Source organism: Mus caroli, chromosome 18 (genome assembly GCF_900094665.2).
Source record: "Mus caroli chromosome 18, CAROLI_EIJ_v1.1, whole genome shotgun sequence".
In the NCBI taxonomy this organism is placed as follows: domain Eukaryota; kingdom Metazoa; phylum Chordata; class Mammalia; order Rodentia; family Muridae; genus Mus; species Mus caroli.
The window spans coordinates 32,939,156-32,956,655 of record NC_034587.1 but is presented as its reverse complement, the minus strand read 5'-3'; the positions used below and the strand labels follow the sequence as shown (position 1 = coordinate 32,956,655).

At 42.6% G+C, this 17,500-nt stretch overlaps 1 protein-coding gene across 4 annotated transcripts in view; it reads left to right on the top strand.

The window, feature by feature from the left end:
• Dnajc18 (DnaJ heat shock protein family (Hsp40) member C18) overlaps positions 1-17,500 on the top strand; it is a 35,700-nt gene that overhangs the window by 10,170 nt on the left and 8,030 nt on the right. For all 4 annotated transcript variants that reach the window (XM_029472129.1, XM_021150540.2, XM_021150539.2 and 1 more), the window contains 4 exons: positions 1,310-1,455; positions 11,733-11,918; positions 15,440-15,546; positions 16,742-16,851. In XM_029472129.1, the coding sequence (XP_029327989.1) occupies positions 1,310-1,455; positions 11,733-11,918; positions 15,440-15,546; positions 16,742-16,851 (549 nt within the window). The remainder of the gene's footprint in view (positions 1-1,309; positions 1,456-11,732; positions 11,919-15,439; positions 15,547-16,741; positions 16,852-17,500) is intronic.

The window sequence follows — 17,500 nt, the reverse complement described above, 5'->3', positions numbered from 1 at the left end:
GCACACATATAAACATATGCATACAAACATACATGCATATATATGTATATATACATATACATACATATATATATATATACAAACATACATACGTACACACACACACACACACACACACACCCCTCACTCAGGGAGTCATTCTCTGCTACTTGGAGAGTTGGAACCCAGCCTAGAAGTAGGATGATCTTTGTGAGCTGGAGGCCAGACTGGTCTACATAGAAAATTCCAAAACAGCCAAAACTACGTAGTGAGACCCTGTTTCAAAACAAACAAAACCCCTTTCCATTATTGCCTGTAGATTTTTGCTACCCCACCTATGCTCTGGGAATGGGCTGAGCTACAAGCCCCTGCCCAGCTTCCCTTGAGTCCATGGATAAAACACACACACACACACACACACTCACACACACAGTTGTTCATTTCAACTTGCCACCTTGGCACAATTGCTGGACACTACTATGTCCCACCTGGAAAAGCATGTCCTTATCATTACTCTTAACTCCGTACTCCCCACCTGCCTTAAACTTTAGTGGCTAGTCCCATATAGCCCATGCTAGATGCCCCTGACCACCTGCCTGTAGGAGTGGCCTGTGTGGCCACTCTGTTTGGAGATCTCCCATGGCTCATCAACTCCTCTCCATCAAAAGCATGACAAAACTCTCCCTCTTCTTCCTTGCATATCCCTTCTTCTCCAGGGACCTGGAAGTCCCACCTGTGCCTTCTGCCCAGCAGTTGACCCATGACTTGCTTTCTTGTGAGATCAAGAACCAATTGGGGGACAGGACCTTAGCATCAGCACTACCCCTACATCCCGTTTCTCCAAGAGAAAACTGTACACACAATTTTGAAAGATAGCCGTAAGGGGAGATGTGAGAGGATGCACACCCATAATATCAACCTGTGGGAAAGGGAGGATTAAGACTTAAAGGCCAGCCTTAGCTGCTGTGAGCTCGAGACTAGTCTGGGCTGCTTGAGATGCTGTCACAAGAAAACAAAATAAATAAGATGGCTCTTGGAGCTTTGCTGTTCTTGGATGAAGTTTCAGGATCTTGGCCTGGACTTTGAAATCAAGGTTAACAGGCTTCTTTTCCCCGGCTATGAAAACAGGAGAGGGGAAGAGTACACCAGGGGGAGCTGTGCAAAGCATGAGGTCTGGGTAGGAAGATTTGAATGTTTCATAATTTGTTCACTAATTCCTTTTAGGTTTGCTTTGGTGCTCACAAGTTGGTTGGATATATTGTCTGGCTGTTTGTTGTACAAATAGAGCCTCTGTATCTTAAAAATGCATATTAATTTTTTTTCTTTTAAGAATCAAGAAGTGCAGAAATTACTATGACATCCTGGGTGTTTCTCACAATGCCAGCGATGAAGAGCTTAAGAAAGCGTACAAGAAGCTTGCCCTGAAGTTTCACCCCGACAAGAACTGTGCTCCTGGAGCAACAGACGCCTTCAAAGGTTTGACCTTGAGCCACGCCCATCTGCCCTTGTAATGTCGGTGGTGGCAAATGTGTTTGTTTTTAACTTTTTAAATTATATTTATTTATCTTAGTAGTGGGCATGTGCATGAAGGTCTAAGAACAGTCTTTGAAAGTCAGTTTTCTTCCTCCACTCTGTGGGTCTCGGGACTCGAACCCAGAGTCATCAGACCTAGCAGCTAAGACCTGCTACCTTCTGAGCCATCTTGCAGGTCCAGGAGCAAACTGTTTTTAGTCTTCCCTGCAGATGGCTTCTTAGGTCATGAGCACTTTTCCTTGACATATGACTTTTGCTTTGTTTTGTTTGAGACAGAATCTTACTATTCATGTATCCTTGTCTGGACAATTCTGCTTCTGCCTTGCAAATGATGGAAATACAGATGTGCACCACCAAGCCTGGATTTTTAAACGTGTGTGTGTGTGTGTGTGTGTGTGTGTGTGTTTATGTGCATGTCCACACATATTTAGAGGCCAGAAGATAGACTCCAGTGCTTTTTCTCATATGCCATCCACTGGCTTCAAGTAGGTTTTGGCTGGTTATCAAACCCCACCGCATCTGCATTACCAGGCTCGGTTATAAGCTTGTGCCTCCATAGGGCCTGGCCCAGGTCATCATGCTTGCAAGGATATCACTTCACACTCTTTCTTTCTCCCTGACTCCCTCCACCTCTCTTGCTTTTTTGAGACAGGGTCTCACTATATTGCTCTGTCTGTAATTCAACAACTGAGCTTATCCTCAACTAGCTTACAAATAAACGAGACTCAGACTATGGCCATTTTATTTGTCTTTGACCATTACTGGAGGTAACCCCTAATCCACTCTTCTAACTGCTGGCCTGGCTACCTCTCCAGCGGGGAGATCCCAGATACGTGCTGTTTCTCCTGGTCATGTGCTCACAATCCATCTCCACTCGTGGCAGCTTTCTCCTCTCCTCTCATTCATCTTCCTCTCATTCTTCGTGGTCCCTCTCCCTCACCTTCTCCTTTTCCCTCCCCTCCCTCCCTCCCTCTCTCTATCATATCTCCATCCCCCACCCCACCTACTTCTAATCTCTCTAGTAATTGGTTTTAGCCAATCTTTTAAAAAAAAAAAAAGATTTATTTATTTTATGTATGTGGGTATACTGTTGCTGTCTTCAGACACACCAGAAGAGGGCATCAGATCGTATTACAGATGGTTGTGAGCCACCATGTGGTTGCTGGGATTTGAACTCTGGACCTTCAGAAGAGCAGTCGGGTGCTCTTACCCATTGAGCCATCTCACCAGCCCCCCCAGTCAGAGCTCTTAACCGCTGAGCCATTGCTCTAGCCCCAAGAGCCAATCTTATTTAACCAATAGTTTTAAATTTAAGGAACAAGCATTACACAACAAAAGCTTGTAAACGTGAGAATTCACTCATAGACCTAGATATCTAGTATGGAATTGAGCATTACAATACGTAGCAACAGACCAAACCCAACAGATCTTGCGCTCTCTCTTTTTTTTATATTAATGAAAAGGCTTTTTCTCTTATAATAATAAACAGTATATAGTAGGAACAATTATGAAATTATTATGAAAATTATTAGGTAAGAGTTACATTAAAAAATCTAGTCTGGGCCTGGAGAGATGGCTCAGTGGTTAAGAGCACCGACTGCTCTTCCAAAGATTCTGCGTTCAAATCCCAGCAACCACATGGTGACTCACAACCATCTGTAATGAGATCTGACGCCCTCTTCTGGTGCATCTGAAGACAGCTACAGTGTGCTTAGATATAATAATAAATAAATCTTTAAAAATAACAATTAAAAAAAATCTAGTCTGGCTGGGCAGTGGTGGCACATGACTTTAATCCCAGCACTTGGGAGGCAGAGACAGGCGGATTTCTGAGTTCAAGGCCAGCCTGGTTTACAGAGTGAGTTCCAGGACAGCCAGAGTTATACAGAGAAATCCTGTCTCAAAAAACCAAAAAATCCAGTCTGTTCATGTCTGGCAACTCAGGAGCAAATATTCTATTATCTATCCTGTCCTGGTTACTTTAGAATTCTATATCTAAATCAATTTCTATTATACCTTGAATTACCATCCTAAAATTACCTTCTTTTTAAGTCCTAAACAACTTAAGCTTATAGTAAGACTGGGACTATTGAGTCTTCAACCCATCAGAGCCCTGAGAAGGAATTAAATATTACCTAAGTGCAGAAAGCACAAGGACACAGCTTCCAAAAATGATAGCAATGACAGACAGCTGGCCACTGGACGGTCCCCAGTGTCCCCTGTTAGGCCAAGAAGATCTGACAGACAGACCTTTTGTGAGGCAGGAATTATGAAGGACTTGCTTGCCTTTCCCTGTCTGGACAGAGCTTGGCAGTCACCTTGCCTGTATCTGTTTGTCTTTTCTGGACAGTATCCTGTCTGTAGATGAAGTTAGGCTATTTTCTTTGTCCAGTGGCTAGCTTGCTACGATTGAAGCAACTCCATATGGAGTTACTGATACCCATCATCTTCTCCCAAGCAGGATGGGGCGCTGTCAGGAGCGGACATGTCTCAATATCATAGCAGCCTTATATTAGTAAAATCACCCTTAAGTGCCATAGTCTGTGAATCTTTGAGCTTTTTGAAGACCATCGATCTATAGCATATCTGAACAAGCTAACACTGCCTGTCTCCAGCTACCTATTATCTGTTCAACCCAGGATTTATAGTTTTGTAATAATTCAGACTAGAATCTGACAAGGCCATGCGTTTGATGGACTGTTTTGTTTTTTGTTTTTTAAAATTTATGTATTTATTATGTATATGAGTACAGTGCAGCTGTTTTCAGACACACACTAGAAGAGAGAATCAGATCCTGTTGGAGATGGTTGTGAGCCACAATGTGGTTGCTGGGATTTGAACTCAGGACCTTCAGAAGAGCAGTCAGTGCTCTTAACTGCTGAGCCATCTCTCCAGTCCTTATACCTTGTATTTTAAAATGAGATTCATAGGCATAATGACTATCTAAATGTTGAAATATACATATATTATGTTGTAACAAAATTAATCTTAAATTTTATATCAATAAAAAAGATGTATACCAATGAAAACCTTAAACCTGTTTTAGTATACAAAATTCTGTACCAATGTAACAAAATATAACCTTCTTTTTGTATCAATATACAAAATTCCAACCAGTGTAAGATTATAGCTATAAAATGTATTTTGGCTTAAGAGTAGATTTAATTGTCTACCTCTGATTGTCTAATTTCTTATAATATTTTTTTTTGTTTTGTTTTGTTTTTCGAGATAGGGTTTCTCTGTATAGCCCTGGCTGTCCTGGAGCTCACTTTGTAGACCAGGCTGGCCTCGAACTCAGAAATCCGCCTGCCTCTGCCTCCTGAGTGCTGGGATTAAAGGTGTGCGCCCATGCCCGGCTCTTATAATATTTTTATAGTCTCCTCTTTTCTACCCCCTTTCCCTTACTTCAAGAAGAAAGAAGGATAGAAAAAAGGAAAGGATATAGAATAGAAATTCCTGAGTCTACATTCCCCATTTTGTTTCCTCCCCACTCAAGACTATAATTATCAATAATCATCCCCTAAATTAGCAACATATCTATTATTAGATATTATTAGGTTATAAAATAACTATTAACTATTAACTATTATTAGGTTATAAAATAACCAAAATCATTCACCCCAACTTGAGGGTCTGGGGTGATGACGGCTTTATTTTAATTTCTTCCTGCTGAACTGGGGCAAAGAATTCCTTTTGTGGGGGGCAAGAAAATTAAAAAATGGTTAGTCTTAATAAAGCTAGCAGAAGCATTTGTTTTCCAGTCTCTGTAAGCTGAGATAGTGTAGGCTTAAGTGAAGTCCCAATTGGAACAGTCTGAAAGGCTGAACCAAGTGTGCTAGCTGTTTTGAAAATGTTTCGGAACCGAGTCCTTACAGGAAACAGCTTGCATGCAGTTGAGGTAGAATCGAGCAGGGAGCTGGTATAGCAGGTCTCAGTATCTCAGCATCCCCAAGGGTGAATTCTGTCAGGACTGCCGTCTTGGTCTCCCATTCTGCAATATACAAACCTCACAAGCATTATGTAGTTCTATAAAGACATTTGTGTGGGATGTGCAGCGTGCACAGAGCAGTTATGGATGATTTCCTATGCTTTGTTTGTGCAGGTGAAAGACAACTGTCTTTCCTCCGAAGTTTGTCTGATGATATAGTCAAACCGCAATATAAATCTCCATTCAGGGCTGGAGAGATGGCTCAGCGGGCAAGAGCACTGACTGCTCTTCCAAAAGTCCTGAGTTCAAATCCCAGCAATCACATGGTGGCTCACAACCACCCATAATGAGATCTGATGCCCTCTTCTGGTGCATCTGAAGACAGCTACAGTGTACTTACATAAAAATAAATAAATCTTTAAAAAAAAAAAGACATCTTTAAAATAAACAGGCTAGCTTAGTTCAGCTGTTTTGTTTTTTGCTTGTTTGTTTTTGATTTTTGTTTTTTTTACTCCCATATTCCAGTGTCTCTTTACAGCTGTAGGTTTTTACTCGCTAGCATTCATAAAATCTAAAGTTAATAAAGCATTATGCAATCCATCTCTGGGGGGGGTCTTTGTAGTCCTTTTTGCTTGCTGAGCATCTTTTAAAAATACAATTGGATCTATATGATTGTTGGTCCTGTAGGATTGTGTGGTATACCTGTAATGTGTTTTATATCATAATATGTAAAAAAATATTTCATTTTATTACAGACATATGCAAGAACATTGTCATAATTTGTCTATGTATTCTCCTAGTGGACATAATTTCTAACAAACGTGTAATGACAGAGTCAGTGTTTTCAGAAGTTAGTGCAGTTGCCCATTGAAATCCTGAATATGTGTCTATAGTATAGTGCATACATTTCAGTTTACTAAACTCTGTAAAATGAAACATAGGCATTTGCCAAACTTCATTTCCTTGGGTGCCTTTAGGATTTCTCCCTGCAGGTAATAGAGTTTGATTATATACAGAATAAATAGGAATGTCTTTGCAATTTGTTCTGCTTATTGCCAAGTGATAGAAATTTCCTTTTTTAAACCTTTGCTGTTAGCATGTGGTTTTTATGAAATTCTGAAGCCTCTAGCATACTTCCTATCATAGCTAATCAATTTCATCATTGCCTTGTGCTAGAGGGCCTGGTAGACCCATATGAGATCTGAGATATACATACACACACACACACACACACACACACACACACACACACATATATATATATGTATATATATATATATATATATTTCTATTTCTGATCATTTGTTGTAGTTGAATAATCAGTGAAGTTAATTCAGAATCATCGTGAATAAGTTCAGCAGTTTCTGTATGCAAAACAACTTTCTGCATATTGAGAGTCAGTTACTATATTAAGAGATTGTTGAAAATCTAATAACATGGAAAGAATTGCATGTAACTCTGATTTTTTAACTGAATTATAAGGATTCTCATTTACTATGTTTTCTAACTTATATTCTGCCTTTCCTGATGTATTTGCATCAGTAAAAATGTAGGGGCTCCAGAAATTGTTCCCCCAAGCCAGGCGTGGTGGTGCACACCTTTAATCCCAACACTCGGGAGGCAGAGGCAGGTGGATTTCTGAGTTTGAGGCCAGCCTGGTCTACAGAGTGAGTTCCAGGACAGCCAGGTCTACACAGAGAAACCCTGTCTCGAAAAACCAAAAAAAAAAAAAAAAAAGAAAAAGAAAAAGAAAGAAAGAAAAGGAGAAACCGAAATTGGCCCCCTTTATTATACAAGGGAGAATCCAATTAGTTCTTTTTACAAACCAAAGTTGCTTGCCTCTGGGGTATTTATTGTTAATTTCTCCAAAATATTACAGCAAGCTCTTTGCCAATATTTATTTTCTGCCATAACAAGACAATCCCAACATTAGTAAAAGGCACCACAATTTCAGATGGATCTATTTCAGCTAGTTGATAAAGTATCATTTTTTCCTTTTAGAATCAGTTCAGAGACCTTTTCAATATAGGCCTTTAATTTTTTTACTCTGTACATGTGCTAAAAATAACTGTCCTAAGATATAATCTTCCCTCTGCATAAGAATTCCATGGGAGAATGAGTAGAGGTCAAGATAACAAAATATAAGCCATCTTTGGGCTAATGAGCTCTATGTGGGCAATTTGTAAGTTTTTTTCTATCAGCCAATTCCTTTTCAGTTTCAGCTGATAGTCTTCTTGGACTAATTAGTTCTTTATCACCTTGCAGGGTTTGAAGTAAATTATTCAGCTCTTGAGTGGTCAAATCAATTGTAGGCCGAAGCCAGTTAATATCTCCCAGTAATTTTTGAAACTCATTAAGAGTATTTAGCTGGTCTCTCCTGATTTGAACCTTTTTTTTTTTTTTAAAGAATTATTTATTATATATAAGTACACTGTAGCAGTCTTCAGGCACACCAGAAGAGGGCGTCAGATCTCATTATGTGTGGTTGTGAGCCACCCTGTGGTTGCTGGGATTTGAACTCAGGGCCTTTGGAAGAGCAGTCAGTGCTCTTACCCACTGAGCCACATCTCTTCAGCCCCTGATTTGTACCTTTTGTGGTCTGATTTCTTGCTGATTTATCCTAGGTAATCAACAAAATCTCCTCTGTATTTCTTTTCAAGAGTAATTAATTAGTAATCCCCAATAAGGCAAATTTTTTTTGCTTCATCAAATGTTTGTTCTAAGGTATCTCTATTTGAATTAGTCAGCAAGATATCATCCATATAATGGTGAATTATGGATTGAGGAAATTGCTTACAAATTATTTCCAATAGCTGTTGGTATAAGGTAGTAAGTATTATTCAACAGTCCTGTGGCAGGACTTTCCATTGGTGCCTTTTGGTTGGCATTGAATGGTTAAATGTGGGCACCTGAAGGGAAATCTTTCTTTATGTTGTTCTTGTAAAGGGGTTGGGAAAAAGCAATCCTTTAGCTCGATCACTGTGATAGGCCATTCCTTAGGTAATGAGGAAGTTAATGAAATCCCAGGCTGTAAATAGCCCATTGGTTGAATAATTTTATTGATTGCTCTCAGATCTGTCAGTATCCTCCATTTGCCAGATTTCTTTTTAATAACAAATACAGGAGAGTTCCAAGGGCTGATGGATTCTTCTATGTGCTCTGGTTTGTCCTTTCTCTTAGGTCATTGCTCAGTCCAAACAGGTGGTTTGATCAGTCAACCACCTTAGTGTAAGGCTATTGGTGTTTCATCAGCAGTGGCTCCCTCAATCAAGATTCTGTCTCTGGATATAGCCTGGACAGTCTACAACTGTCCCTGATAACATCCTTTTAACTTTTTTTGTTTTTTGTTTTTTTTTCCCGAGACAGGGTTTCTCTATATAGCCCTGGCTGTCCTGGAACTCACTTTGTAGCCCAGGCTGGCCTCAAACTCAGAAATTCTCCTGCCTCTGCTTCCCGAGTGCTGGGATTAAAGGCATGCGCCACCACGCCCTGCTTAATTTTTTATCAGAGCTACCTCTCTATCACCTATCTCTGACTTTGGAGGAATGCTAATCTCCATTGTTGGAATAGATTTCGTCCCCTTAAGTTCATGGCTATCTGCTGCATGTGGTCCCTATTTGACCCTTCTGGTCATTTAATCCATTGAAGACTTTGTTGTACCTGAGACAATGTCCCGATCCCTAGGAGCCGAGTAGATACCCTTTGAAGAGGCCAAGCTGGATTCCAGGCACCCTGTGATGTAAAGGTTACATCTGCACCAGTATCCTCAAATCCTTCCATCTCAATTCCATCTGACTGTGATTTTTAACTTTGGTCTCTTATCATTGATAGCAGTCTGCAAAAGAACCTGTTTTTCTGTATCCTTAGAATCTCTTGTTTGGGTTTAAGTTTTAAGCAGCTCTGTTTGTCCTATCAGACTTTGAATTTTTAAATTGTTTTTCAGAAATATCTTTCCTTGGTGAATAGGAAATGAACAGCTCGTGTTGGTTTTTGTCAGTCCTTGAGCAAAGCCCCTTAGTTTTCTGAAATTGAGGAAATGCCTTGTATGTCTTTGGATGAGCTACATTCAGGAGCCATATTCTTTCCACATCTTCCACATCTCATAGGAAAATTTCTCCCAGAGTTATTACCACTGTAGAAGGATTTATCCGTAGGAATTGTTTGGTTCCCGTTGCTTAGGGAATGACTGGATCTTTAAGAGCCACAGCAATGGGGATCTAGTTTTTCTTTCCTGTAATTGTTTGTCCAAACTCCAATTGGACTGTGAGCATTTGCTTCCATGTCCGCAGTCCTTTTAATCAATTCATAAAGGGGGTAGATCTTGCTCCTAATGGTCTAATCGCCTTTTTTGCATTCATCATTAGTGGGTTTTTGTTTTGTCTTGTTTATTTGTTTTTGTTTTTTTTCAAGACAGGGTTTCTCTGTATAGCCCTGGCTGCCCTGGAACTCTGTAGTCCCGGCTGGCTTCCAATTCAGAAATCTGCCTGCCTCTGCCTCCTTAAAGGTGTGTACTGCCTGGCTAAAGATTCAATTAAGATTTCTCTAGCATGTGGATCTGATATTGCTGTATTTACAGCTATGGTTAGTCTTTGTAAAAAGTCTGTGCAAGGTTTTGAACCCTGGGTTATCTTCAGTTCATCCTTGTTCAACCTTGTACCAAGCATTTTTGGAATTGGTTCTCCTACCATGTGGGTTCCAAGGATTGAGCTCAGGTCTTCAGGCCAAGTGGCAAATGCCTTTACCCACTGAGCCAGCTTGTGGGTACCTGAGAAATTTTTAAGTTATTCTTGAGGCTAGAGAGATAGCTCAGTGGTTAAGAGCACTGGCTATTCTTGCAGAGGACCAAGGTTCAATTCCCAGAACCCAAACAGTGGCTCGCAATTGCCTGTAACTCCAGCTCCAGGAGATTCCGCGCCCTCTTCAGGCCTCTGTGGACACTGCATGCATGTGGTACATATATGTACATTCAGGCAAAATGCCCATACACATAAAAGGAAATAAACTTTTTGTTTATTTGAGGAAATGTCACTCTGTGTAGCTCTGGCTGACCTGGGACTCACTATATAGACCAATCTGGCCTTTAATTCACAGAGACCTGCTTGTCTGCTGGGATTAAGGTATGTGCTACCATGCCCAGCTAAAAATAAATCTTAGAAGAAGTCCCTATATATCGCGAAGACAGTTTTTCTGTTGTGGCTCTAGTTCCTAAAGCATCACTAAGGGACCATGTGGTTAACCCATGTTCTCTTATATTTTTGGTTGTGAGCCCAGCCTTTAGTGGCTGAGCCATCCTTCCAGCCTCCATGTTCTCTATATTCATATGGAAGTCTTCTCACAAACCAATGAGAGCCTTTTGTTTTCATCAAAGCAGAAGGAGTTTTGACGATTATTATATTTAGGAGATTGGTTTTTACTTCAACTTAATAGCACTGTGAACTGTTTCAGTAAACTGCTGCTCTTAAGTGAAATAATAACACTGATGTGTGTATGTGTGTGTGTGTGCGTGTGTATCAGATCTTGAGGATCATATGGTAAGCATGCTCCTGAACTCTGAGCCATAGCTCCATCCCCTAGAACAGATTTAAAAAAATTTTTTCATTTATGCCTCTGCATGTGCTTATTTGTTTGTGTGTTCACTCTGTGAGTGCAGGTGTCCAGAGAGGCCAGAATAGAGTATCAAGAAACTAGAGTTACAGGCAGTTGTGAGTCACCCATTATGCTGTTAAGAACTGAACCTTAGTTTTGTATAAGAGCAGTAAGTGCTCTTAACCTCTGAGCCATCTCTCCAGCCTCACAAGTCCCAACATGTCTACATTATTGGCAGCATGAGCTAGGGACAGTGTCTCAACTTCAGTGCACCTGAGAGGTGTCAAGAACTCTTAGGGGTTAACGCTCACTTCAATAGAGTTCGAAGTTGTTGGATTCTAGTATTGTTCTTAGTTTATCAAGACTATGAACAAGCCGGGCGTGGTGGCGAACACCTTTAATCCCAACACTTGGGAGGCAAAGGCTGGCAGATTTCTGAGTTGGAGGCCAGCCTGGTCTACAGAGTGAATTCCAGGACAGCCAGGGCTCCACAGAGAAACCCTGTCTCGAAAAACCAAAAAGAAAATTTAAAAAAGACTATGAAGATCTCTGGGGGCAAATCCTTTGGGGGAAGTTCGTAGGCCTAAGTACCTCTGTTTGTCACCCTGTGAGGCTGTCTAGTACCACCTCTGGGCGTCTTGCTGCTGCTGTGGTCACCCTTGGCAATAGCCAAGGATGTGCTGATGTTGTTTCTTGTTGGTTGCAGCAATAGGAAATGCCTTTGCAGTCCTGAGCAATCCCGACAAGAGACTCCGCTATGATGAATATGGAGATGAGCAGGTGACTTTCACTGTCCCTCGAGCCAGATCTTATCATTATTACAGAGACTTTGAAGCTGACATCTCTCCAGAAGAATTATTTAATGTGTTCTTCGGAGGACATTTCCCTTCAGGTTGGTTTTTTTGTTTGTTTGTTTGTTTGTTTTTGTAAAGCTTTGCCTGCATGTATGTCTGTGCACCTTATACATGGCTGGTGACAGAGGAGGTCACAGGAGGGTCCTGGAACTGGAGTTACATCTCTGAGTGGCTGTGGGTGCTGGGTCCTCTGGGAAAGCAGCCAATGCTCTTGGCCACTGAGCCATCTCTCCAGCCTGAGGTTAGTGTCTTAAAGTGAAGATTCTTTAGCCAGGCGTGGTGGTGCACACCTTTAATCCCAGCACTCGGGAGGCAGAGGCAGGTGAATTTCTGAGTTTGAGGCCAGCCTGGTCTACAGAGTGAGTTCCAGGACAGAAACCCCGTCTAGAAAAACCAAAAAAAAAAAAAAAAGGATTCTTTATACCGTTTATTTATGGATCTCAGCAGACTCTAGTTTGAAGGACATTGGTGCTGGAGAAACAGCAAGGATTTGAAGTGGGCTGCAGGGAGTTGGAGGAGTCTCTAGCCTCCAGCTGTGCATAAAGTCGGCTGTATCATACATTTCTCTCACCATAGTCACCCACCTGAGAAAATGGCGGTGGTATTTCAGGGTTGCTTTGAAATATATATCTTTTATATTACATGTATATTGTTGCAGGACTATACATTGAACCCAAGGCTTACAAATTCTAGGAAAGACAGATTAAATAGCTGCTCTGGCTCATTTTGAGCCCCTTATGTAGCCCAAGACAGTCTGGAATTTGCGGTCATGGGCACCACATGGTAGAAGGAGAGAAACAATTCCTGAAAGTTGTCCTTTGATCTCCATGCGTGTGCTTTGTGTGCACGTGGACACAGGTGCACGCATGCAGGTGCACACATACACACATGCTAATGTCTATGTATTAAATGAATAAATGTAATATTTTTAAAAGTTCTTTAGGGGCTAGGGAAATGACTCGGTGGTTAAAAAGCACTGGCTGTACTTGCAGAGGACCAAGGTGTAATCCCAGCACCACATTGCTCACAACCATCTCCTCCGATTCTAGAGACCTCATGCCCTCTTCTGGCTTCTGTGGGTACTGTATACACATGGTGCACAGACATACATGCAGACAAAACACCCATACACATACAATTAATTAATTAATTTTTAAATGTCACAACTGATGACTGGCATATAACTACCTACAGTTCCATTACTTGATGGGGAGGCAAGCAAGAGCATCAGAAGTTCAAGGTCATCCTTCCATACATAGCAGGTTTGAGACCAGCTGGACTCCTGAGTCTCTGTCTCAAACAAGGTAGAACTTAAAGGGGAGCTCGGCTTGGTGGTTAAGAGAGCCCAGCTGTTGTTCCCGAGGACACAGGCTGGATTCTCAGTACTCACATAGCGACTCAGCATGTGTGGCTTCACTGTCAAGGGGTTGATCTTTGCAGGCATGCCTGTGGTGGACATAGAGACACGCAGATCAAATGCTCAAACACTGGAGAGATGGCTCAGTGGTTAAGAGCACTGGCTGGAGCCGGGCGTGGTGGCGCACGCCTTTAATCCCAGCACTCGGGAGGCAGAGGCAGGCGGATTTCTGAGTTCGAGGCCAGCCTGGTCTACAAAGTGAGTTCCAGGACAGCCCGGGCTATACAGAGAAATCCTGTCTCNAAAAACNAAAAAAAAAAAAAAAAAAAAAAGAGCACTGGCTGTCCTCCAGAGGTCCTGAGTTCAATTCCCAGCAACCTCACAACTATCTGTATTGGTATCTGATGCCCTCTTCTGGCATGCAGATAGAGGACTCATGTATATAAAATAAATAAATAGATCCTTAAAAAAAAAACTACTCAAACACATAAATAAATCTTTGTTGTTGTTTTTTAAAATTATTTATTTATTTTATGTACATGAGTACACTGTAGCTGTTTTCAGACACACCAGAAGGGATCATCAGATCCCATTACAGATGGTTGTGAGCCACCATGTGGTTACTGGGAATTGAACTCAGGACCTCTGGAAGAGCAGACAGTGTTCCTAACCACTGAACCATCTCTCCAGCCCTGTCATTGTTTTTTGAGACAAAGTCTCTCTATGTAGGCTTGGTTGTCCTGAAACTCAAACTCAGTCTGGCCTCAAACTCACAGCCTGTCTGTCTGCCCCTGCCTGTATCTGCCTTGAGTGCTGGGATTAAAGGTGTGTAAAAACCATACCCAGCAACATAAAATAAGTAGATATTTGAATGAACAAATAAAACCACCTAAAAATGGCTTGTTCTTGTTGAGGACCTGGGTTCTATTTCCAGCAGCTCGCATCATCTGGAATTCCATTTCCAGGTGGAACTCCATTTCCAGGTGGGGCTGATGCCCTCTTCTGGCCACCCTGGGTACTTCATTCATATAAGAGACACAGGCAGGCACATCATCCAGGCTCAGTTACTGCTCTGTTGCTGTAAAGAGACATACAGCCAAGGCAAGTCTTAGAAAGGAAAGTATTTAACTAGGGGCTTGTTCACAATTTCAGAGGGTTAGTCTGTCATCATGATACTGGTGAGAGACAGGCATGGTGCTAGAGCAGCAGCTGGGAGCCTTCCACCCTGTTCTACGAGCAGGGGGTGGGGGGGACGGGACTGAGCCTGGGGCAGGTTTTTGAAAGCTCAAAGCCCACCCCCACTGTTACGCTTCCTCCAGCAAGGCCACAGATACTTCAACATGGCCACAACAAGGCCTAATCCTTCTCAAACAGTTCTACTAACAGCTCAACTATTCACATGTATGAGCCTGTGGGATCCATTTTCATTCAAACACCACAAATGCATTACATAAAAATAAATCGTTTTTTAAAAAATCACAGTGAGCCCCCGCCTTTTTTTTTAAGACAATCAATATGTGCAATAATACAGAAAGCCAGAAAGTATATCACAGAGAGCTGGAAGTTGAGAAAATTCAATGCCAAGACAATAACTTGAATTTTTTATGTTGCTAGGGATGCAGCCCTAATCCTCCAACATGCTAAGCATGTACCCCATGCTGAGATACACCTCAGCCCCATAAACTGAATTTCATGAGTGGCTATTAAAGATGTCACTTAGAACCGGGCGTGGTGGTGGTGGTGCATGCCTTTAATCCCAGCACCCGGGAGGCAGAGGCAGGCAGATTTCTGAGTTTGAGGCTAACCTGGTCTACAAAGTGAGTGTCAGGACAGCTAGGGCTATACAGAAAAACCCTGTCTTGAAAAAAAAAAAAAAGTGTCACTTAGTACTATTGGGCACAGAAGTATGTCAGATAGGATTCATGGCCAAAATGCTCTCTGGCTTCTGGCCTTTTAGAGTTTCCTCCCACCATACTTTCAAAGGACTGTCTCCATGAAGTCGGGAGTCTTATGCATCCTGTGCCCAGCTGGCCCCCTTGACTCACATTATTTTTCTGCTGGGTCAGACCGGCAGGTGCCCCGTCTTTAGCCTTGTTTGGAACGAGACTTTGCAAAGGACAGAAAATGAATAGCCGCCTCATGAGTGTTCTCTCTCCCAGTCTCTGCCCTCCCTCTCTCTCTCTAATCATGTCTCTTTTCCAGGAAATATTCACATGTTCTCAAATGTGACAGACGACAGTCAGTATTATCGCCGGCGGCACCGCCACGAGAGGACACAGACACATAAGAGAGAGGAAGACAAGTCTCAGGTGTGTGGGGAGCGGAGGTCACACTCATGGCCATACTGAGCCTGCTTCTGTGGGGGTGAGGAGTCTGCGCCTACAGGGCCGCTCTGTGCCTGCTCCTGTGGTATAATCAGTGCTAGACTCCCATTTGAGCTGTGCTGGTAAAATGAGCTGGATAAATGTTGGTGATTCCTGGTCCCTTCTGTAGACACCAGCATCCCAGTCTTCCTCTCCCGGCTCACTCCATCTCCCCCACTACTTTTTGGTTTTGAGACAGGTTCTCTCTATGCAACTCTGGTTGTCCTGGAACTCACTGTGTAGACCAGGCTGGTCTTGAATTCACAGAGGTCCACCTGCCTCTGCCTCCAAAGTGCTGGGACCACCGTTGGGACCACCGTGTGAGCCACCAGGCCCAGCTTGTGGGGCTGTCCTGATTGAACTCTCCCTTACTACAGAAAAGAAGAAGCTCCTTAAAGATATTCAGAACTAGCCAGGCTGGTGGCACAGCCTTTGATCTTAGCACTTTGGAGGCAGAGGCAGGTGGATCTCTGTGAGTTCGAGGCCAGCCTCTACACAGTGAGGTCCAGGACAGCCATGGCTACACAGTGAAGCCCTGTCTCAAAACAAAACAACAAAAACAAAAACATTTCAGAACTAAAAGTAGGGTACACAGGATGACCTCAGGAAGCTCATAAGGCAAGAAGTACTGCCGGGATTGAGCTAGGTTCTCCAGCTTGGCAGCAAGCACCTCGACTTGCTGAGTTATCACAGACAACAACTACTATGCCTCTGGCTGGCTCACAGTATTGGAAAGAGTGTGTCCCTTTCTAAACTGTAGTTAATGAAGGAGGGGGATGAACCTTGACCCTACATTGTCAAGGAAGAATGTGATCGTCTCTGACAGAGTTAGATACCATTGATTGCGGGCAGCTGTGGCCAAGTAAGAGTTGCTTAGCAGTGACTGCTCCCGGAGCCCAGTCCCTGTCTGGCAGAATTGCCTAGCGGCGTAAGGGACAGCGGGATTATTGACAATGCAGGTTGGAAGCTTCCTTTAGCTTGTCAGCAGAGAAAAAAAAAAAATGTGTTGTTTGCTTGTAAGCTGAAATCCACCCTTTGTGGTAACGGTTGGCTTTGTGGGCGTTCCTGCACTGTGCACTAACAACCTGCATTTCCTTTGGGATGTCTTCATCCTCTCAGGCACTTCTCTGTTCTTTTGCAGACTCCATATTCGGCATTTGTTCAGCTGCTTCCGGTTCTGGTGATCGTGACTATTTCTGTCGTTACTCAGCTGCTCGCTGCTAACCCCCCATATAGTCTGTTCTATAAATCGTGAGTGGAGTGTTTCTAATTTCCCCCTAGCAACAGTCTGAAAGACAAAAGACTTAATGCTGATTCATGCTGACATTTCATCTCACCTTCCTGTGGAAACATACTGCTGACCTTATGTTTCAGGGAATAGCTACCCAGAGTTCCCCTAGTGTTTCCTGTGGAGGTGAGAAATACTAAATTCACTTACTCGAAAACAGTTAACCTAAATGGAAAGGAACAGCCCAGCGATAACAATGTGGATGCTGGGTAGCAGCTGCCTTAGGAGAGGGACTGTTCTGTCACACAGTGACACCCTCTGGTCAACTGCAAAACAGTCAAAATTCATTTAGAAGGATCAGCGCCATCATTTGAGATTCACAGTAAATCTTTCTTTCTCACCATGGTGGAGTTAGAGAGGACCCCAGTGAAGGCAGGAATGAGGGCTCATACCTGTGGTCCAGCACTGAAGAGGCAGGGGCAGAGAATTGCTGTGAGCCGGGAAAGCCTGAGCTACAGTGAGAGAGAGAGAGACAGACAGAAAAGAGGGGGGACAAAGGGGGGGAGGGAGAGAAGAGAGAAGATGAAGGGGGGGAAGAAAGGCAGATTGTGATTCGTGGGTCTGGAATGACCCATAGTCACTGGGACCGAGTGACTTCTTTTTTTTTTTTTT